We start from the raw sequence: 22,866 nt of genomic DNA, 5'->3' as shown, positions 1-22,866 counted from the left end.
AGCTAGATTTCTGTCAACTGAACACAAACTATATTTATCTCAGAAGAGGAGATCTCGGTTGAGAAAATGCCTCCACAACATCAGTCTGTAGGCAGGCCTGTAGAGCATTTTCTTAATTAGTGATTGATGGGAACGGCCCAACCCATTGTGGGTGGTGCCGTCCCTAGGCTGGTGGCCCTGGGTTCTATAAGAAAGCCAGCTGAGCAAGCCATAAGGAGCAAGCCAGTAAGCAGCACCCTTGCATGGCCTCTGCATCAGCTCCTGACTCCTGGATCCTGCCCTGTTAGAATTCCTGCCTTGCTTTAGTTCCCACCCTCACTGCTTTTGATGAACTGTTTCATAAAACTGTGAGTGAAATAAACCCTTTCCTCCCCAAGTTGCATTGGTCATGGTGCTTCATCACAGAATTAGTAACCTAATTAAGACATAACCCATCACCCATATTCCTATAAGTAACTCCATTAAAACTCATTGGTTCATCAAATTGGACTTTGGTGCTATCCCTAACTTGATCTGCCATCAATTCCCCATCTGGAGTGAGTAGATGTTTGATCAAGAATAGTTTCCTTCAAGAGACACCAGCGCAATTGAAATGGTGAGGGCAAAGAAAAGAGTGGGAACTGAGGTGTCAGGGAAGGGGTGTGGGGAAGGTGGAGAAAGAGCAGGAAAGGCAGATGCCTTTGCAGATAGAGGGGATTAAAGAGGACAGCTGGAGGCAAAGGGAAGAGAGCTGCGAGGAAAGCAGGACCACAATCGTACACGCGTGTGTGTGTGTGTGTGTGTGTGTGTGTGCGCGCGCGTGCGTGTGTGCGTGCGTGCGTGCGTGCGTGTGTGTGTGTGTGTGTGTGTGTGTGTGTGTGTGTGTGGACAAAGGGCTATGGCATGGAAGCAGCGTGAGACAGGTTGTTTGCACAGGGATGTCACTCCTCAGAGCTCTGAGGACCCACGTGGTTAGGACAAGCAAAGACATTTCTAACAACCACTGGCCCTTTACTTGGTCACACAGGATAACTGAAGGCCGTATGAGAGTCTGCCATCTTGCCCTTCATTTTGTGTCTTTCTCCTTCCCTTCGGGTCAGTGCTAATCACTCAAGGAGTATCTTTCCACCTAACCTAAGCCACCCCACTCCCAGGCTGAAGGCACAAGGATGCCATTAACCTAAACCTGTCATCACTTTGGACTCCAGGAGCAGGACAGACCCCCACCCCCCACCCCAGGTGAGGGCAATTCCCCATGAGGAAGAAGCTGCACTCTGAAACAGAAGTGATCATCTTGTAGGAACCAGATCTCTCCCTGCAGCCTTGCAGAACCCAAGCTGACCTCAACCAGACCGCAACTGCCTACCCTGCTTAATCATGCAGCCTTCTTGTTCTTGACCCAGTTCTGCCTTTATTAAAACCTGGGGCTCATGTCTGGAAGACGAAGTGGGGTGACTGGACCCCTTTATCCATTCTTCCCAATGTGGCCACATGGTTAATTCTTCTCTCTCTGGTTTTCAGTGTTGTCTACCTCTCTCTTCCATTAGCATATGGAGTCATGGCTGAGCCTAGCCTGTGGTGGCTGCGGGAGTCCTTCCTGCCTTTTCCCTAAAATGCTGGTTGCATGGCTCCCCCATTGATTCAGGTTAAGGAACAGCACCATTTTCATGCCTTGGACCAAATCATCCTACTCGGGCAGATTTACGTGGTTTTATTGTTTTAAGGCGAGGGAGAGAGCTTCTTTGGGAAAGGCCTATGTAGGAAGAGTGTTCAGGGGGCCACAGGAGGAATAGGGCAGTAGAGAAGGGTGAGTGCCAGCCGCCCTGGGGAGCAGCACACAGGATCCACAGCCTCTCTGGGCTCCCCTCAGTTTCTCAGCTCTGCAGCCAGGCTCTTCCTGTGAATATCCACCTCGGTGGGAGGTGAGTAGTTTCAAACACTGCAGGATGAAGCCTGGCCCAGGGAGGCACATGGTAAAGGTTCCTTGTTAATGTAACTGAGTTCAGAAACTAACCATCAACACTATGCTTCCTGACACCTGATTGGTCACCTGACACCACTCTGGTCACTTTTCTTGTTGTTCTGACAAAACCCTGACAAGGGAGGAAGGGGGGAAGGAGGGAGGGAGGGAGTAGGGAATAGGTTTATTCTGGCTCACAGCTCAAGGGTACAACCTATCATGGTGGGGAAGGGGCAACCAAAAGGGCCCTCAGCTGGGACAAGAGCCTGAGGTGGCGGGTGACATTGCGTGCATAGGAAACAGAGAGAGAGACTGCTATCACTCAGCTTGCTTTCTTTTTATTCAGTCCCAACCCATGGAATGGTGTCACTCAAGTTCAGGATGGGTCTTTCCACCTCAGTTAAGGCTCCCTGGAAACCCCCTCAGCCATGCTCAGAGGTGTGTCTCCTAAGTGATTCTAAGTCCGGTCAAGTTGACAACACAAACTAACATCACACCTGACTTGGAGCAGCACAGCAACCTCCTCTACAAGCTTCCATCCCTATCTTCATGCTGGATTTCTTTCAGCTAAGGTACAGCTGTAAAGCTGCATCCATGTCTTTGGAAAAACTGACTAAGCCACTGAAGCCCTGCTCCTGGGGCACACTGTATCTCGGAAGTTTACCTATCTCAACTTCCTCAATCTCTCAATTCTCCTTTCTGCTCATCCCTGATGGTCTTCAACACCCTTTGCTGCCCTAGGTGACACTTGTGTACTGGAGTTCCCAGAAAAAGGCCACACCTACACTAAAGATTTCACAGGCTGAGTAATCTAACTGATTAGAGCTGTTGTGCCTATGGAGAGTTGAGTGTCACAAACCCAGTGCCAAAGCTATCTTGGGCTGCTAAGTCCCCTTGATAGCGATTCATCGGCTACCTTTCTGTCTGATCCAAAACGTTTCAACTAGCAGGTAAACCTCTGGCCTAGTAGACCATTGATTTCCATCAACCCGGAGCTAAGAGTGTCTTCAGAGAGCACCCGAGAGCTATACTAGAATTCTCCCTGCTTTGCTGCTATTCTCATCCAGGATTTTTAAAAAATACCTCAATTAATAACTAAGGTCTATATTGGCTGATATAACCACTTCTAGGTTGGAATATAGTATCTGAAGCAACCTGGGTCCATGTTCCCAGGCAACGGTCACTCATATTTGGTTCAGAATAAATGATCTGCTTTCCCTCCAAGGAGAGAGCTGTGTGAAATACTGCTTTCCAGAGCCCATCCATCCCACATTTTCCTTGTTTCTTAAGTCAATACAGACTGGAAACATATCCATGGACAAAGTTCATTGTCAACTGAGTTTACAAGTATAGATCCCCCAAATGGCCTGCTCAGGACCACAACCCTTCCTAGGCAGTCAGCAGGGAGAGGGGCTTCCACAGCTGTTGTGGAGCTCATCTTTGGTGTTGAAGGCCTCCTTCACAGCAGCTGTATGTGTAAGGCATGGGTGATATAGTTCCCGTTCTATGCACAAGGTTAAACGACTAGAGCGTATCACAGTTTCCCATCACCACAGTTTTAGAGCATGTCCACCATTATCCCATAAAGCTGGTTTTGTTTAGTCTCCAGATACAGACATACACATCTATCTGCATATATACATATACAAATATACATATAGATAAAAATATATACATATCTATACATATAGAATACACAGAGTACTATGCTCCCCGTGAGGTAATAAAGAAGAAACAGAGGCCGGGCGGTGGTGGCGCACACCTTTAATCCCAGCACTCAGGAGGCAGAGCCAGGCGGATCTCTGTGAGTTCGAGGCCAGCCTGGGCTACCAAGTGAGTTCCAGGAGAGGCGCAAAGCTACACAGAGAAACCCTGTCTCGAAAAACCAAAAAAAAAAAAAAAAAAAAGAAGAAGAAGAAGAAGAAGAAGAAACGGGTGCAGACAGAAGGGTCAGCGGCTGTAGAGAAGGAAAAGAAGAATAGTTCTCCGTCTCCTACCCTTAGCAACCTCCATGGTACCTGCTTCAGCTTCTGGGGGGCATCAGGGAGACCATGAGGACATGAGGACAGTGCTTTAGGTACTGAGGGGTGGAGTCACTTCAGCTGCAGGTGAGGGATCCACCGTGACCACCCTTCTCCAAGCCAGCTGGACTCTCCATCCTCACTAGCTCCTGCTTGCCACCGCTGTGCTGGGAGAATTCCCCTTACAGAGGACAGATGACTATTTGTGACACTGTTTATGAGACCAACCTCCGTTTTCAGAGTCTGAATGGGGTAACACCACTCGGCTGGTACTTTTTAAAGATGGAAGAACGCCTTGTTGGTCACATTCCAGTCACTCGTTTGATTGTCTCAGTGACTTTGGCTTCTACAAGCCCACAATCAGGTTTCCTCTGTGACAACTGGGAGGGTTGAGGCCCGGAGTTGTTAACAATACCTCCTGAGTTCTGAGCAGGAGTCCAGCGTCTGTCGTGGAGTCCAGGTCCAACCCTGGCCATAAGCAACAGAGCATTGCTAGCCACTTTCTTCCCCTCTAAGGCAGTGGTCAACCTTCCTAATGCTGTGACCCTTTAATATAGTTCTTCATGGTGTGGTGACCCCCAGTCATACAATTATCGTTGTTGATACTTCATAACTATAATTTTGCTACTGTTATGAATCATAATCTTGATATGCAGGCTATCTACTATGTGACCCCAGTGAAAGAGTCGTTCACCCCAAAGGGGTCACGACCCACAGGTTGAGACCCACCGCTCTAAGATAACTATTTTTGACATTTCCCACGTCCTCCCTTTTAAGCTGGCAACACTGACCAAGTTAGCAGATTATGAAGATGCCCTGCTGTAGGAAGCTCTGCTGTCCGCCAGGGGGCAGGGCCGTCCCACTGAAGTCTCAACAACTGGCCGGCTCCAGGCCGCACAATGCTGGCGGCAGAGGATGGCACACTGATGGTGGAGGCTTCTCTTGATTACTGGCATCAGAATGGAAGGCAGCCTTCACTTTGGGGGAAGCCCAGGAAGGGTATGAGAACAAAGGTAGTTCATCACTTTGGGAAAGACAGGGGCTGAGTTCCTGCAGGGTCCCTGGCTGCTTTGCTGGGTGTCCTGAGACAGGCAGTGGGGAGCGGGGGAAGGCAGGGTATAGGAAGGACAGTGTCGAATAACACATTCTTGGTGTTTTTCCTTTTCCTGATGGCCAAGGCACAACCCTAAGCTTCATGATCTGTGAATGGAGATTGGGCCGCTGCCAAGCCAGTCCGAGAAGCGAGCTACTCAGTGAACTTGACCACCCACCACTCTTCATGCCCTAGTAGCTGAGGTCACCTCCCTGTTCTCAAACCGTTAAACATAGGCAGGGCCACTGCACCTGCAAAAAGTTAATCAACAGCCAGTTCCTACTGCAGGAGGTAAGAGATTTATCAACCCCGAGCACGTAGGTAATTCTTGTTGACTTATAATTTGAAGTCATAGCCTTGCTCGGATGGAGGAAAAACATATGTGTTTGTGCCCAGGTTGGAGATTCCCAGAACTCCTCTCAGCAGCTGGCAGCTTGGACACATAGACTAACCAACACCATAGCGCATGCCCTGCACTTAGCAAACGGCAGGCATTTTTCTGGTGTCTGCTCTGAAGACCTAACTTACTCCGTGTAGAATCAGAATCCAGGAGACCTGGCATGGTCCGTGAAACTGGAGTTTCTGTTACTCTGGTATCTACCCCGCACAGACACATTCACGTAACAAGGGTCCAGATGCTCTTGGCCAACACAGCGAAGCTTTGAGTGACACTCCCTCCCCATCTTTACCCTCCATAACAGGCTGGGAAAACAGCTTTCATTACACTGAGGAGCCGGCTAGTCACTGCATGAAGAGGGACACATGCTGACCGTTCAGTACAGCTGATGGATGAAAGATGGGTGTCACTTGCCCAAGTGTCCCTGGAATTTGGCTATGGCCTCCTTACGTGTCAGTCTAGAGGACTTGCTCAGGAAGAAGTAGACAGCGAAAAGCTTACTCACCTTTAAGGGTTAAAAAAAAGCCACACTAAAACAAAACTTAAGCTTGGAAATTAGAGAGACACAGAGAAAAGTACACAAATTAGAAGGAGCAGCTCAGTTAACTGTCATAGTGCAGCAGTTCTCAACTGGTGGGTCACGACCCCTCTGGGGGCCAAATGACCCTTTCAGAGGGGCCACGTATCAGATATTTACATTGTGATTCATAACAGTAGCAAAACTACAGTTATGAAGTAACAAAAAAAAAATAATGTTATGGTTGGGGGACACCACAACATGAGGAACCATATTAAAGGGTCACAGCATTAGGAAGGCTGAGAACCACTGCCATAGTGTGAATAACCTTCCCAAGCCAATGAAGACCACCAACACCCCCCACACACACACACCCCGCTTCCTTCTGCGTCCTCTCCTGACAAGCACCCTCTGCCCCTCTGCCCTCTACTCAGGTTACTCTTCGATTTATAGAAATTAAATCACCTGGCAGGAGGCATTAGCACCTGCCTCTTCAGCCCACGCTACGTTGTATGAGACTTACCCAGCTGCCTTAGCAACTCTTTGTGAAGTGGCCATGGATGTTTCTAAGCCTCTTGAAATGGGTGTCTGAAGTGTTTACAAGTAGAAGGTCCACCTCAGACCCCACCCAGCACTAAGCACAGTGATTCCAGTATCTGGGGTAGCTTGTGCATGAATTGGGGTGGGGGCGGGTAGTAGGCCTCACTGCTGTGCAGCCCAGCCTGGGTCACATCCTGTCACTGCTGTAAGACCTTCCATGTCTAGTACAAGCTTTGGAGTCATAAATTTCACTGTTACTGCTGCTTTAGCCCCAGCCTGTGGATGCTAGGTTCATTTTCTTCAGAATTCATTCAGTTCTCCGGAAAACATTTCCGTCCCCTTCCCCCAGGGCTACTTAGAAGAATGTTCTCTAGCTTCCATTATGTGTGCAGATTTTCACCCCATGGCACTTTATTAGTTTTAAGGGTAATTCATTATGATCTGAGAACAGACTCTTTGTGGTGTATACTCTTTTAGACTTGTTGAATTTTGTCTGTCTGACAGCAGGTCTGCTTCGATGAACGCTCCATGGGGACTTGGGAAAAGGCCCAACCTTACTATTTGCATGGGGCATCCTATATGTCGGTTACATAGAAGCGGTAGCTTGTGTTGCTAAGTCCTTCTACATCCTTTCTGACTGTCACTCCAACTGTCTCTCCCTGTCTCTGGGCAAATACATTATGGACTGGATGGCTAACAAAAATAAACATCCCCAACATAATGACCCCTAACGGTTTCTGTAAGTGTTCATCTAATTTACCCTCTTTACACCTTTCTGTTTTCATCCATCCCCTGAGACTGAATTTGAAGTCTCTTGCGAACAGCAGATGACCAGACTATTCCTTACACCACTCAGCCAACTGGTCTTTTGACTGCTGGAGTTTGGTCATTTGCTTGTGAGGAAGTGAGACTATGTTAGGGCAAACGTGTTGCTCTATTTATCGCAGCTTGCTACCTCTGATTTTGGGGTTTTCTACTTTTATCTTCCTGTCTTCCCATTTTTAAGACGTTCCGTCTGGGTATGTTTAGTGTTATGAGTTTATCTCTTTCCCCCTATTTTTGTAATGGTTGCTCTGATTATTCCGGCAAAATGAGTGATTTTATTGTTGTCTAGGGGTATTCAAGTTTTACACTACATAATAGAACTACAGAGACTGCTTAGTGGTTAAGAGCACCGGCTGCTCTTCTAGGGGACCTGGGTTTGATTTTTAGCACCCACACAGTAGCTCACAACCATCTATAACTTTAGTCGCGGGGCATCCAACACCCTTTTCTGGTCTCCACAGATATCATGCATCCCCACAGTGTGCAGAAATACAGAGAAATGAAACACACACCCACACTGAAAAATTCCTACACGGTTTGACTTGTGTACTCTCAATATCATCTATGTGTCTTTACCACCTCCACTTCAAAATGTTTTCTTCTGAGCATCAGACGATATTGAAATTTTTCTTTCCATGATCAAATGCTAATTATAAAACCTGTGAGGAAATGGTGGCCATGCTGTATTTACACCCCCAGCAGGTTAGCCTTCTTTCCTGAGGCACCCATTTTCTTTCTTTCCCAGTTCCTTTCTGTGTGAAGACCACTGGCTGCCAGTCTTCAACTGTTGATGCACTGGTTAGCTTTGTCCGCTTGATACAAACCTGGGAAGATCGAACCTCAGTTGAAAAGCTGCTTCCGTCAGACAGGCCTGTGGGCGTGTTTGTGGGCGTTATTTTTATTAATTAATGGCTGATGTGGGAAGGAGGACCCAGGCCACTGTGGGCAGTGCCACACCTTAGCAGGTGGTCCTAGTTTGAATTAAAAAATCAGGCTGAGCAAGCCACAAGAAGCAAGCCAGTGAGCATGGCCTCTGCTTTCAGTTCCTGGTAGAGAGCCTGCCTGGCTTCCCTGCGTGACGCACTGTGACCCGTAAGCTGAAATAAGCCCTTTCCTCTGAAGGTTCTTTTTGGCTACAGTGTTTACTATAGCCAAAACTAGAACAGAAGGCTTGCTAGAGAGTCAGAATTGTCATCTTTTCCCCCAAGAACATCTGTATCTTCCTCCATTCTCAGAGGATAGTTTCACTCACTATAGAAGTCACAATTGGCCCTGGGCAGTGGTGGCGCACACCTTTAAGCCCAGCACTCAAGAGGCAGAGGCAGGCAGATCTCTGCGAGTTTGAGGCCAGCCTGATCTACAGATCGAGTTCCAGGACAGCCAGGGATACACAGAGAAGCCCTATCTCAGAAAACAAAACAAAACAAAACAAGTCATAATTGAAGCCTGGGGTATCAGTTCACACCTGTTCATCCCCATATAGTGAGTTTGAGGCCAGCTTGGGCAAAATGAGACCCTTTCCCTTAAAAAAAAAAATTAAAAATCCAGTCCATTTTGTGTTCCTTGGGTCTTCAAAAAGTTTGCTCACTTTGTCCTGTCTTTCACAGCTTGATACAACCTCACTGTCACCTAGCTTATGTGTGCCCACACAAGATCCAGCATTTCCCAATGGCCCCCTACAGGATTTTCCCCCCTTTATCTTTAGTTTTCAGAAGTTTATATTTCTTGTCAAGGATATTAAAAATAACGTTTATGTGCACATTCAAGGTATATCCATGACGAGACAGTGACCAGTGGACAGGAGCGAGTTAATATATTCACCATCTCGGTGTGTGAGGATCAGCCACAAGCCACTCACTCGGTAAAAAAACCGAACACAGAGCACTATTATGACCCGCTATCCACATGCTGCACCTAGATCTCCATCCATTTGCTGCTTGGAGTTTTCAGAACCATAACTACCGTGTCCTCCTCCTCTACAATGAATGGTATCAGTCTCTACACATGTGGTCCATTCCCTACTCTCTGTATCTCTTCATCTTTTAGATTCTACAAAGAAATGAGATCAAGAAATGTTATTTTGTGTGTCTAGCTTGTTTCCCCTAGCCTGCATTGTGGAATTTGGTTGATATTATTTAGTTGGCCTCATGTATCTATAAATCCGTTTTTGCCTCCGGGTTTGGGGAATATGGAGCTACCATTTCTTCAAATGCTGTTTGGTACCTCTCTCTGCCTCCTCTCTTTCTGGTGCTCCAGTGACCTGTGTGTGGAAGCTTTTGTTAGTGTTTGCAGGTCCCCAATGCCTTCTGTCCTTGTCACATCCACTTTGCTGTCAAACAGTGTGTGTGTGTGTGTGTGTGTTTGTGTGTGTGTGTGTGTGTGTGTGTGTGTGTGTAGGTTGGAGAACAACCTCCCCATCCACCTCCTCTGAAACAGGGTAGTCCAGACTGGCCAGCTAGCACTGTCCTGTAATCTCCTGTCTTTCTGTCCAGTGCTAGCATTACAAATGGTGTCTGTCTCACTGACTGAGCCATTATCCCAGCCTCCTAGGAAGGTTTGGTTTTAAATTTCCATCAGCACACCCCTAACTTTGTAGCTTCTGCTTCTTGTAGGTCTTTCCTAAGTTTTCCTCTCAAGAGCATTTGTATTTGTTTGTTGAATCATTTTTATGGTGGCTGCTTTTGAAATCTAGCCTCCGGTGCATCTTGATGCTGGCATAATCTTTCTCAGCCGTGGTGAGCATTTCCTGATAGGACAGGTAATTTTCCACTGTAGTTCAGACATTTTGCCTGTTACCCACGAGTCTAGCAGACTGGGTCTTGAGTCTTTTACTTCAGCAGACAGTGCCAGTGTTATGCTGAGTGAGCAGGCGGGGGCCTGCTCTGTGGGCTGTGGTTCCACTAACCGTTCAACCAGCCCAGCTTCCCAGCGCCGCTGATTTACTGTTTCTCTAGAATCCTTGCTCCCCCCCCAACCCCCCTCGGCTGGCTGAGGGACAGGGGAATCTGGAGGTGGGAGAGGGGCACCTCAGGCCCATGCAGGGAGTGGCTTTCTTTGAGTGGCATTTGCTGTGATTTCCCCTGCCTGGGGGGAAGAGTGCTCCCCTAGTGAGGTGAGTACTCAATGTGGAGCTCTCTCTGAATCTCCCAGACATCTGGGAGCCTCTAGGGTGGGGTCTCACATCTTGGTCATCTGATGGGTATCACTTTATTGAGCCCCCACCCTGTCTAACTGCCTCTGACCAGATTTCGGAGCAGGCTCTGATTTTTGGTAACTTTAATGTTATTTGTGGCTCATCCTTTTTTGTTAGCTAGCTCAACACACCTGTTAGCCAATGTGTCCAGATAGGGCCACTTTCTGTGGCATAAAACATCCTGTCTGGTTATTTCCCAGGCCCCACATTCACTCAGGCAACTCCAGTTCATCTTCTGAGACCTGCCCAGAAAGCCTCCATTGTACCTCATGAGATTTTTCCCAAGGCAATCAGAACTCTCTTGCGGTCAAACCTCTAGGATGAGACACAGGAAGGCTTTGCGTCTTCAGCATGGGGGTCCTGAGTGTCTACTGCACACTAGACTGAGGATCCTGTGGGTAAGTAGAGGCATCCAGCCCAAGATGTGCTGAGATATGAACTGCAACTCCTTCCTGTCTACCAAGCCCTTACCTCAGTCACTGGATCCTCCGCGGCCAAGGACTTAGAAACATACCATGTTTAGCCTACAAGCCCAGCCATTGTGATGAACACCCAGGGTGCCTAGAGGTCACATTCAGTAAATGATCTTTGCATCTGTGCTGCTCATATTCACACTGTCGGGGACCTTGGTTACAGACAGTTAAGCAACTGGCTGAAGGGATCCCCGGCTGCTTCCTGTTGAGATTGAACCTGCTCCTGTCTGCGCTCATTTCTGAAACAAACATCTGGTCATGTCATGCCCACCTTCCTGCAGTCTGGGTGGGAAGTATGAGATGAATGTCATTAGAAGCCCTGGAGGCCAAGGACAGAGAAGCATGGGCCAGACAGAAGCCGCTAGCTGTGTTTATGATCTACTCATGATCAGCCAGGGCCTGAAGCAGCCTTTCTTTTTAGGTTTAGATCTAGTAGGCTAGCGGTAGACCTCGGCCCTGACTCAGAAGGATGAGGTCAGCCCAAGGGAGCAGAAAGCCAGCAGATCCACAGTCCAAGGAAGGTTCAGGAAAGCTAAGGGCTCTGCAGGGCTGTTGCAGACAGACAAGCTTAAAGTCCTTTCATGGAGCTTGCATGTGGCTAGGTTGTAAATGCAGTGCATCACCAACACCCCAGCACCATCCTCCTCCTCCTCCACACACCATTAGTTTTTTGAAGGTATGTTATTACTGTTCTGTGTGAACATGTGTGAGGAGGTCAGCGGACAGCTTCAGGAGTTGGTTCTCCTTTGCACTTAGGTCTCAGGAACTGAACTCGGGTTTGTGCAGCAAGGCTTTTACCTGAGCTACCCCACCAGCCCACTGCTGTCACCCATTCTGTAGCTCAGGCTAGCCTGGAGTTCATTATACAGCTCACACCTGCCTCAACAAACTCCTGTATTAACCTCCTGGGTCCCAAAATTAAAGGTGTGCTTCACATTTCACTGTTAATTTTTGTGACAAGGTCTTGCTGGGCACCACTGAGTGTCCTCGACATGTAGCCATCTTTCTTCCCGTCTCCCAAGTGCCAGCATTGCAAGCGTGTGCCACCATACCCTAGCAACATAATTTCCCCAAAGCCTTTGGACAACCATCCTAAAATATGTTCTCAGAAGCAAAACATGTAAGTAGGTACTTACAAAACAGACACCAGAAGAGGAAAAAAACAAAAACCCAAATACAAACATCAGCAGGCAGATACAGAAGTGCATAATGTACGTGCACACGCAGTCACACACATGCGTGCACACACACACACAATGCACGCACAACTCAACACACAACTTGGGGCACAGAAGTGACCATTTAGGAAGGCAGATGGCTCAGTGGGGAAAAGTGTTTGTCACACAAGCTTGAGGACTTGATTTCAAATCCCTAGGACCCACATGAAGCTAGTGTGGTTGCATGCATCCACGATCCCGCTGCTCCCATGGCCAGAGGCAAGGTGGAGGAAGAAGAATCCCGGAAGTCTGTGGAACAACCAGCCTGGTGTGTGTGGCAAAAAAGAAGTGACTGTCCTAAACAGGTTGGGAGTGGAGGACCAACAACCAAGGTTGTCTTCTCATCTTTACACACCACACATGGGAGGCACGTGTGCACCCACACTCACCAACACACACAGGTACACACACATGCACACAAAAGACATACAAAAACAAAACAAAACGCCTGCTTCATTAGACTTACCAAGGTCATAATTTTTATTATACTCTGAATAAGGCTGATATTTAAAGAGCAGAGGAAATGCCTATACAAAAGGTTTATAGAACACTCATTTACATACTGGATATATATTCTTTACATTATAGAATAGTGGAAACTGTGCTAACAGATAAGACAGATAAGGCAACATTACAATGTCTTTGACACTGAGGATAAATGCAGTGTGGCTTCTAACATGGGTACAGCCCAACACTGGAGACTATAAGACCATTAATGAGAAGGTTAATGGGACCCTGGCTATCTATCAGAAGTGGTGGGGCATCACTGAATTTACTCCCAGAATAGTGAGCTAACTTGTGCCCAACTGGATGCCCTTGTGAGAAAAGCCTGGACAAGGTCCCTTGCCAGTGTTTCTGAGCACACAGCGTAGTCTAGGATGCTGTGCCTCATCTTATTCTGTTCAAGAGATACATTACACACAGAAGACAGAACCTAGTCCTACCAGCTCCTAGAAGATGTAGAGCTGTCTTCCTGTGGTTCCTCAGAGCAAATTCCTTAGTACCCTTGACCACTTTTACCTTGAGTAAAGGTCATACCTGGTCAGTCAGTTTCTAGAGCACATTCATGTGGCTTCTTGGATGCATTCCATGCTGACCATTGTGGGAGGCCCTGAAGTCTCCAATTAATTAGAAGGCTTGCTTCAGCTCTGCCCTGCTGATTTCTAGTTAGGCCCTCTCCCCGTCCAGCAGAAGGGACCTACCTGGCTTATAGTCTTTGGGTCACATTTGCATATAAACCATCATAGGATGCGGCACTTCTTAGCCAGAGCACAAACTTCAGCCCCACCCCCACCCCCACCCGATCTGGATTTTAGCTGCATATGGATAACTGAAACACTAGAAGCCTCTGTGGAAGACATGGGGCCTCTGGGGAATGCTGGCACATTCCCTCTAACAGGCACATCAGAGTGTGTCCACGAAGGAGGTCCTTAAAGACCAAGGCAAACATTTGGCACAGAAATGAGGCACTTGCTTTTGGTGCATCAATAGGAGCTAAAAAGTGGAATGGTCCACCTGTATACACACAGACACACACACACAGGAGCTACAAGTGGAATGGTCCACCTTTACACACACACACACACACACACACACACACACACACACACACACACCCGACAGAGTTGATTTCAATTCTACATGCAGTTACATTTCTCTGCCCCTTTTGAAACAGAGAACCCACCACGTAGATTTCCAAACCCCAGCCTGACAATGGTAGCCTATTCCAGCTAAGAGATGTCTAAGCTGGCATTGGATTTTAGGAATCAGAGAGTGGGGATTTCAGGCTGGGATGGGGATGATCAGAGCCTTCTTGGGGTGTAAAGTTCTGAGAGGAGACCCTGGCTTTGTCTCCACGTAGCCCTGCTGCACCTCCACTCTGGGAAGTGCTGGGCTCACTGGCTTCTTCAGAAACCTGCAACACCAGGGTGCCAATCTTAGCATGAACCATCACATCTGACTCAGTGGCTAAGACGACTCAGCAAACCAAATGTAGCCTGTGAGAACTAGAATTCTCGATCTTTCTCTTCATCCCCTTTCTCTCCCTCCTGACATCCGCATAGGTCCCCACGGAAGCTGCAGGTGCCACAGGGAGAATCATGGTAACAGCCTAGAAATGCCAGATGCAGTTTAGGTCACGTAGGCCTGGAGATGGCCCAGTCAGTCTTGCAGAGGAGGCTGAGACTGATCCCAGTGTCTTAGTCTCTCATTTCTCCTGGACATTCTCACCAGGAAAGAAATCATCCACATCTGGGCAAGGCACACTGCTGTGCCAAGCAGAAGGTGGGCTGCTGGAGGCAAAACTGTTTGGCAGTACTGAAGATGAAGGACTCCGTAGTGTCACCTTGAAACCACTGTTCACCTTTTCCTTGAGGGGACAGTTGTCTCCGGTGTGTCTACAAGTGGACAAGCCTTCCAGCAATCACGGCTTAGTCGGCTGCAGCATTTGATATGGATATAGTATGGCAATGGCAAGCGGTTATAAATAATTTGGCATAAGTAAAATATAAATTATATAAAATGGCGTTTTTTGATTCCGTCTTCTCATTTTCCTCTCAAGGTCCTCTAGGCTCTCCATAGCCCAGCTGGCCGCCTGAGAGCAGCCTCATGGAGTCCTTACCACCAGCAGTGGGGTCTCTGACATTGCGTGTTCCTCCCGACACCAGAGGCTTCCACTGCCCTCACTGCAGATCCCTTCCACGGTCCCCTAACTTAGATTCCCACCATGTTCCAACCTGCGCGAACCTTCACTAACCATGCATCCCCTCCTCAGCTGCATCACCGTCTGCTGTAGAAAGACAAGATGTAGAAGACAAGCGCTGGACAGAGCGCTTCTGCTGACAAGTGGGGCACCATGGTTACTCAGTCCCTGCCAAGCAGGCTGGGTGCCCTTCATCCACACAGATGCTAGTGAGCCAGGGACTCAGAGCCGCCTTGTCTTCTATATTCTCTTCTTGTACAGCCCTTGTCCATGGGACCCTGGGGAGGCATTCCCTGGCCCAAGATCCTTCTACTCAAAACGCGCTTGACTATATAAGTGTGTTGGGTGAGAAGTCACTCTCAGGAAAGGCCAATCTGTGGTGACATTGTTTGTTCCTGGTTTGAAGAGCTGCCATATTCTCCTCTCTCGGGTCTGGAATGTGAGGATTGTCAGTCTGGTACAAATGGGGGCCCCGCCTCACCCCACTGCCATTTCGAGGGCCCTAGGAGGCACCTGGTGGGTTTGGCTAGGAGGGGCTTAGATCTTCTTAGGGGAGCCGATCATGACCTTTGACACAAAGTTGACAATGGCGCTGGCAGGCTGCTCGGGGTCGTGCTCTGCAAACAGGTGGCATACGTTGTCTGTAGCACTGCCCTGCTTCCTGGCCACGAATCCAAAGACTCTGCAAGAGACAAGTCTAGGTCAGAGTAGCCAGCACAGTGTGCAGCAACACACATGCATGCATCATCACACATATATGCACCACACAGGCATGCAGAATCAAACTTTCACACAGCAGCAACCTGGGAGCAATAGCAACTGTGCCTACAGAAGGTCATGATGTGCCAAGCACTAGCTTGGAGACCTGGTCACCACCCTGCCCTCTGGTCCTTGGAAATTGCAGGAAGAATGAGCACTGAGCCTGGAGGAATGCCAGCCTACCCTGAATCAAAGCGGAGGATCTGCTTGCTCCTTAGCACCTCTTCTAGAGAGAGGGTTAGGGATCTTCTGGACACCTTCTACAGAGTCCTGAGCTGGCCATGTAAAATCAGGGTCTCCCTTAGAAAGTCAAGGCCTTAGGGATTCTAGGAGGAATGCCAGAAGCACCCAGGCCTGCTTAGACAGACATCCAAGCCAGAAGGCTAATATGCCAAGGACTCCTCTCAGGCCGGTGAGACTATGATCACTTCAGGAAGTTGTGGCTGTCTGCTACTACTAAACAGTTCTCCAGAGTAGGAAACACTCTGCAATGGGCCTGCAGGGAAGGGGGCATGTGATGAACACAGGAGATGGGCAGTGCAGACTATGCAGAGGAAGCCAACCTCGGGGGGCACGGTGAAGCCTCTGTAGTGGGGGGTGAGGATTAGGCTCCCCTGACTACCTTGACAGCAATGCTGAGCAGGCAATGAGAACTCGCCGGCCATAGGTACAAAACACAATCCCTGAGTTTGGGAAATGTTGGGCACGGGCTTCAGTCCTGCTCACACACGTAGGTCTGGGGGCCTCAGCAGTACTGTCACCTCTTAAATGGCTGGGTTAAGAAATCTGTCTGGGTGTGTATGAAAAAGGACACCACAGACACAGTATAGACAGTGCACATCCATCCCACCACAGAGGACAAGCCAACACTGTGCAGGCCTGTACTCTAACACCCGAACACTTATCCTTATTTTCTGATTTCGGTTTAACCCAAACACACCATCCCGTTGACAATGACTACTTTGTTTTGTTGGGTCTTTTAAACAAGCCCTTCTTTGCAAATCTAGAACGGAGTTCAGCTCCGCCTTGTGATTATCCTCAAAAAGAGAAGAAATGCCAGCTACTTACTTGGAGGAAGGGCCATCTTTGATCCACCTTGAGAAATGACGAGAAAAAGGATTTAGGTTAACGTTTTAAAATTAACGTATGAAAGTGTACTTTTTTTCGGGTATAAAAAATGGAAAATTCTTACTTTCTGTCTTGTGGGTCCAAAGCACAGAAAATCACACTGCTCACAGGGTAATGCCTCCGGAAGAAGAGCCTGTTGGGGAGGTAGAGAGAGAAGGTAGCTCCAGTCACTGGGGTTTAGGGTGATGGGAGATGGGCTGGGGAGATTCCTCATTTCCCCAGTGGGATGATTTGTGGAGCAGAAACTGCTTGATGCCTTTACTTGTTATTTGGGAAGAAGAACAGAGTTTGTGTCTGTGCACAGTCAACAACCTTAAACCGGGAGGAAGGGTTCTGAAAAGTACCAAGAGAAGCGCCCTAAAGAGTGACAGTGGCAGTCACAGGGAAGGCAGGCACGGATCTAGGAACTCTGAGGAACTGGAGGGGCAAGTGGTAAGACACAGGAGGCAGCTCAGGACCACCGGACCCCTTGGCTCTCCCAAGGCTGAGCCCACGTCCACAGCACCTTGCATGACATGTGCCCACTGCACTTCTATTGGAGTTCCTCAATTCTGCGGTAGGTATTTTGGCATAGGTTTGAAAGAAGGAAAAAAAACAACCAAACACCAGAGAGTTAAGGAGTTTGCTCAGGGTCATCTGCGGCAAGTGTGGGGGAAGCCCTGATCGGCAAAGCCACACTCTGCACTGTGGTCCTGCTCTCAGCCCAGCGGCTTCATCCTCAAGTGGAGGGTGGAAGACTCGGTCTTCAAACTATTGGACAACTTGAGAAGATGAAGACAGGGTCTCACTTAAAGAACTGGCCCCGGGGGAGGCTGAGGGTAGGTGTGGAGGACTGCAGGGGGGCACTGTGGGTAGGTGTGGAGGACTGCAGGGAGGCTGAGGGTAGGTGTGGAGGACTGCAGGGAGGCTGCGGGTAGGTGTGGAGGACTGCAGGGAGGCTGCGGGTAGGTGTGGAGGACTGCAGGGAGGCTGCGGGTAGGTGTGGAGGACTGCAAGGGGGCACTGCGGGTAGGTGTGGAGGACTGCAGGGAGGCTGAGGGTAGGTGTGGAGGACTGCAGGGAGGCTGCGGGTAGGTGTGGAGGACTGCAGGGGGCTGCTGGTGCACAGCAGGCTCAGGATGGATGGTCTGGGCTATGCCCCGTGTGTTCATCCCGAGGGCTCCGGATTCCACACTGCGCTACTTTGACTAACACCAGCTGCCCACCAGTTATGGAAGTGATGATACCAAAACAGACTCCAGTAGATTCTGGTCCATCTCAGTGGTTTTACAGTAATGACTTAAAAGATTCCGCATCTTAAAAAATATACTTAAAGGAAAATGGCCTTGAAGGTGGAGAGCTGGCTCACGGATAGCGTTTGGAGTGCAAGCCTGAGGACCTGAGTTCAAATCCTCAGTACCCATGTAAAATCAGGGTATGCAGATGTGAGTTTCTAACTCTAGCGCTGGAGGGACTGGGAGAATGGCATGGCATTGAGCAGATCCCTGGCGCTCACTCACCAGCTAGTCTAGCCCAAAGAGTGAGTCCTAGGTTTACTCAGGGATCCTGTCTCAAAGAAAAGAATGGAAAATGACTGAGAAAGACACCCGCTGCTGACCTCAGGCCTCCACACCCCTCCCACCCCACACTTACTTTCTCTGGTTGTCAGTCAGGGTGATGCCCTGGGCTGACACCTTGAAGTGTACCACTGTGGACACTGGAGGAGGCTCTTGAACCAGGGTCATACTCAGGGCTTTCTGGACTGCCTGGTGACCCGTGAGGGACTCCATTTCCACAGAGTTCAAGTACCACACGTTGCAGGCTGCAAGACAATGGGGAGGGGATGAGAAATGCCTTAGCCAGGACTGTTGGGGACACACACGCTCTGGCACATGGAGAGAGACCAACCAGAAGAGGAAAAGATCAGGAATAATTTGAATGTGTGACCCAGGCCAGGAGCATTGGCAAGCACGTGTTCCCTGCTTTCCAGTACCAAGCACAAGTTGGCTCCAGTGCCAAGAAGAGGATATAACAGGCTACTAGGGGTGGCCTGTTGGTGAGAGAAGTGCTGTGTTCATCCAGGATCTTCCCTGGTCTCAGAGAGAGTAAACACAATGGTTATATTAATACAAATGCCCAAAATGTGATAAGCACAGACACTGGAATTCCTGAGAAACATCCATGAGGTGATTACTACTTGCATAATGTGCTGGAAGGGCATGCAGAGGGGCCCTGGAGAGATGGCTTGCACCCAGTAGCTTAGTGCATAGACCCCCACCTCCCGTGTGTCCCAACTTCCTACACTGCCAGATGAGGGTGTTCTCTGCAGTCATCTCCTCTCAGGGGGTGAGGAAAAGTGACTGAGTGTAGGTACAGCCCTGAGTACCCCACTGTCCCGTTTAGCCCCCACTCCTGCATTACAAGCAGAGGCTAACACAGATTTGAGAGTGTAGAAGCTGGTTTGTTAGCACAGACCATGCTTTAGGCTCTGCTTGAAGCTCAAGAAGGAAACCAGAGCCTCCAGTGCAGAGATCGAGAAGGGCCCTTCCCTAGAAATGATCCTGTTTGTCCCCCCTGAGACCCCTGCTGCAATCTGACTGTCACTGTAGAGGCCGTCAGGGGTGATGAGGACACTAAGAGGGCTTCACCAGACCTGAGTGGGTGTGGCTACAACACTGAGCTTTCCTTCTTGGCTTGCTTTCTTGCTCTCCCTTAATACCACTCTCTCCTCAGTCTGTTTCCTGCCAGAGTTCAAGCAGTACAAACCAGCACAAGCCAAGCAGATGACAATATCATGCTTACACTTCAGAAACGTGAGCCAAAATGCTCTCCTTTATAAACGCCCCCATCCTGTATAATGTCAGAACCACAAGAACGGATTAACAGTGGAATTGCCCTCGCTGGCTCCACTTTGCAGAAGGGGGCACGGGGATATACTAACTCTGCTTTAGAGGCCTCTAGAGCAGTGGTTCTCAACCAGTGGGCTGCAATCCCTTTGGAGATGGATGGGGTCTGACACTGACAAGATGATCGCAAAAGGAAAGCCCCTCCCTTCATTCAGAAGTTAGCAGTCAGTCAGGACCGAAGCTTCACTGGCCCCAGAAGAGAAAGGCAAGGGAGGAAGATCTGTCCTGTCCTGAGAAGGGAGCAGACACTGAGAGGGAACAAGGAACCTCAAAGACTCGAGACAAGTCGCCCTTGTTGCCTTTAGCCAGGATTAGAGCCACGAGCTCAGCTCCACGGTTGAACACTTACCCAGCCCCAGCATTGCAAACCAACCCAATAAGACTTTCTAAATGCACAAATAATAGAGTTTCATCTGAGAGACTTTTGGTCTGCAAACTTTATTTACATTTACACTCACGGAAAGGAGCTGAACCATCCCGGTATGCAAATGCCACTGTTCCTGAAGCAAATCTATGTAAATTTCTAACCCAAATATAATTTTTCACTAGCTTGAACTTAACCTAGTACCTCTTATTAATAACAATCCCAAAAGGCCCCAAAGAGCAGTCTATATTTATCACCTCCAGTTTACAGACAAGGAGATTAAGGTCAGAGATGGTAAGGAACATTGGCAGTCATCACCCCTCTAAGTTCAGGTCAAGGTGACTCTGCTAGAACAAACTTCACAGATAACTTCAATGTTCAGACCTAGCTCACAGTCCCAGACGAGACCACTAAAGGGGAACTGGAAGCTTTGGTGGGTGGCTTGCACATCAGCTCCCAGCTAAACTAAGGGCTTTCCTGTGTTCTCTTGGGAAAGACAGAAAGGTGTCAAAAATTCTTAAAATTAAAATTGGCCAAGGTGTAAAGCTCACAAAGCTCTGAGGGAATGAGTACCTTTAATGTTGGGGTAACCTGAGCCACTTCGGATAATTTAGCCACGTTTGTCAGGAGGATCTGAAAAGCCTGGAAATAACTTCAAGGTCCCACTTCTGCAAAGATTCAAAAAGAAAATCTTCCAGAAGCACGTGCTACAGCTAGTCTACAGAGCAAGATGTTCCTGCCCATATGAATTACAGCAGGAAGAAAGTGGAAATAGATTATGTCCAAGAATGAAGGAAGGGTTAAAGTCATTCTCTCAATGAAATATGAAGCCACCAGCAAATGGTAATCACGAAAATTATATAGCAACATGGAAAAATGGTTAGCAGGTAATTGGAAAAGCAGAATAAACCGTCTCTGCTATGATTAGAACTATAAAATCAAAAGCATGTGTGCTATGAACAGGCACTGGAAAGAAGCCTGGAAAATGGAAACATACTTCAGGAGGGTGAACACTCTGTCTCTGATCCTGTCATGTTGCTTATGCAGTTTCAAATGGCAGTGTGAGTCTGTGTGTGTGTGTGTGTGTGTGTGTGTGTGTGTGTGCGCGCGCGCGCGCACGCGTGTTGAGGGGGGTGTGCGCGTGCATTTTTACCTAACTACTATGAAAATCCCATAGACTTGGCACACCTAGATGTGGTTCATAGGAAACCACAGACTAGACTGCTGTCTTGGAGGCACCACAGGGAGCTTCCTGACAAGGATTGCTCCTACTGTGGTACCAGGAAGGAGCCTGGTGTTGGGAGATGTTGGAAGAAATAACACCTCTGGAGGCAGGTCCCCTATGATCATGACAGTGGGCCAGCACCAGCTCCCACAGAGTCGGGCTCTCTCAAACAGATACCCTGTGGCCTGCAGAGCCAAGTGCTCCCAGTGAGGGGAGCCCGGAGCTGTGGGGCCTCATGAGACATCGAACAGGACAGCATTCTTCAGACTGGCAGCAGGGAGCTCCCATGCCAGGAAAAGTTTCCATCTGAAGGTGGTTTCAGGTCCACATATCTGAATTTATTAGTGTCGCTTCTGGGACTTTAGCTTAAGGTAATATGTAGAAGTCTGGAGAAACGCCAATAGGAAGATGGTCCTTCAAGCATGGCTTATAGCACTGAAAAACTAGTCAGGCAAACTGGATGACCATGAATAGCTGAACTACACAATGGAGGGCTAGCTACACAGCCACAAAAAACTGACACTTGTGTTATGTTTCCACAAACCACGAGCAAACTCATTACACACACTGCAAATAGGAATGTGAAGGAATGGTGCACCGAGGACAGCCCCGGGAGGGGGAAGTGCAGAACAGAAGTGACTGATGCCCAGAGCAGTGTCTGCTTTAGGAAACTTCCAGCCTCCCACCCTGTCTTCCCAGTGTGAAGCGGGGCTGCACAAAGTAACAGGCTCAGGAGTCATTTATGCCCTGCTTCTTTTGGGCATTGCCCTGCTTTTAAAAAAAAAAAAAAACCTTAAAAGAACACATAATCTTTATTAATTTATACTCACAGGGCATTAAGTTCAACAGCCACACAATCTACGGACCTATCGGAAATCTGGAGAAAGAGCCTCTTTTCTTAGGATTAGCTTACACTCCTCAGTTTCCAGAAGAAACAATTAAGAATTGAGGGCTTAAAATACAGAAACAAATTGTTCCAGCTATTGGAACAAAGTCATAATGACATTAGTATCAAATTTCCCATCCTGCACTGACTGCTGTGTTCCTGGGTCTTGGCTTCTACTGTGAAGATAGGGGACATTTCCAAGGACCTTAGCAGGAGTCTGGGATCAGGACGACAAGTGGAATTCAGTTGGGGGAGTATGGGAACTGCAGTGATCAGAGATCAGAATAGCCCCACCTTTTTGATACGACGTTTGTGTTATAGGTATTCTAAATGACCACAGGTAATCCTCAGACACGGATGGTGCAAGCTCCGCCCCCAGACCTGGTGAGCAGAATCCCTGCCTTGGTAGTGCTCAGTGGCATGGAAAATTCACACTCCTGGTGTGTTACAGTAAAAGAAAGAATCTCAAAGCAGCCTTAAGTTAAACCTCATGTCTTAATGCCCAACCCAAATAATTAAACAGACAAGGTTTCACATGAAGTCTTATTGCTTAGAAAATATATAAATGCTCTTTTAACAAATGGGGAAATGTATTTAAAAATAATGAGCTGTAGCCATACATGGGACATCTGTAACACACCCTTCCACAAAAGACTCAGGGATTATATTATGGAAGAGTCAGAGGTCAGGGGTGACTAGGGCA

General features: G+C 48.3%; 1 protein-coding gene across 1 annotated transcript in view; it reads right to left on the bottom strand.

Annotated features, from left to right (window-relative positions):
• Window positions 1-15,038: 15,038 nt before the first annotated feature.
• Window positions 15,039-22,866, bottom strand: part of Tns3 (tensin 3) — a 146,335-nt gene continuing 138,507 nt past the window's right edge. The window contains exons 25-28 of the mRNA XM_059275458.1: window positions 18,436-18,604; window positions 16,868-16,936; window positions 16,744-16,770; window positions 15,039-15,598 (exon numbers count right to left, since the gene is read on the bottom strand). Of these exons, the coding sequence (XP_059131441.1) occupies window positions 15,454-15,598; window positions 16,744-16,770; window positions 16,868-16,936; window positions 18,436-18,604 (410 nt within the window). The 3' untranslated portion in view covers window positions 15,039-15,453. The remainder of the gene's footprint in view (window positions 15,599-16,743; window positions 16,771-16,867; window positions 16,937-18,435; window positions 18,605-22,866) is intronic.

This window comes from Peromyscus eremicus, chromosome 10, assembly GCF_949786415.1.
Source record: "Peromyscus eremicus chromosome 10, PerEre_H2_v1, whole genome shotgun sequence".
Classification (NCBI taxonomy): domain Eukaryota; kingdom Metazoa; phylum Chordata; class Mammalia; order Rodentia; family Cricetidae; genus Peromyscus; species Peromyscus eremicus.
The sequence above is the reverse complement of the archived record's forward strand: the minus strand, read 5'-3'. Positions and strand labels throughout refer to the sequence as shown.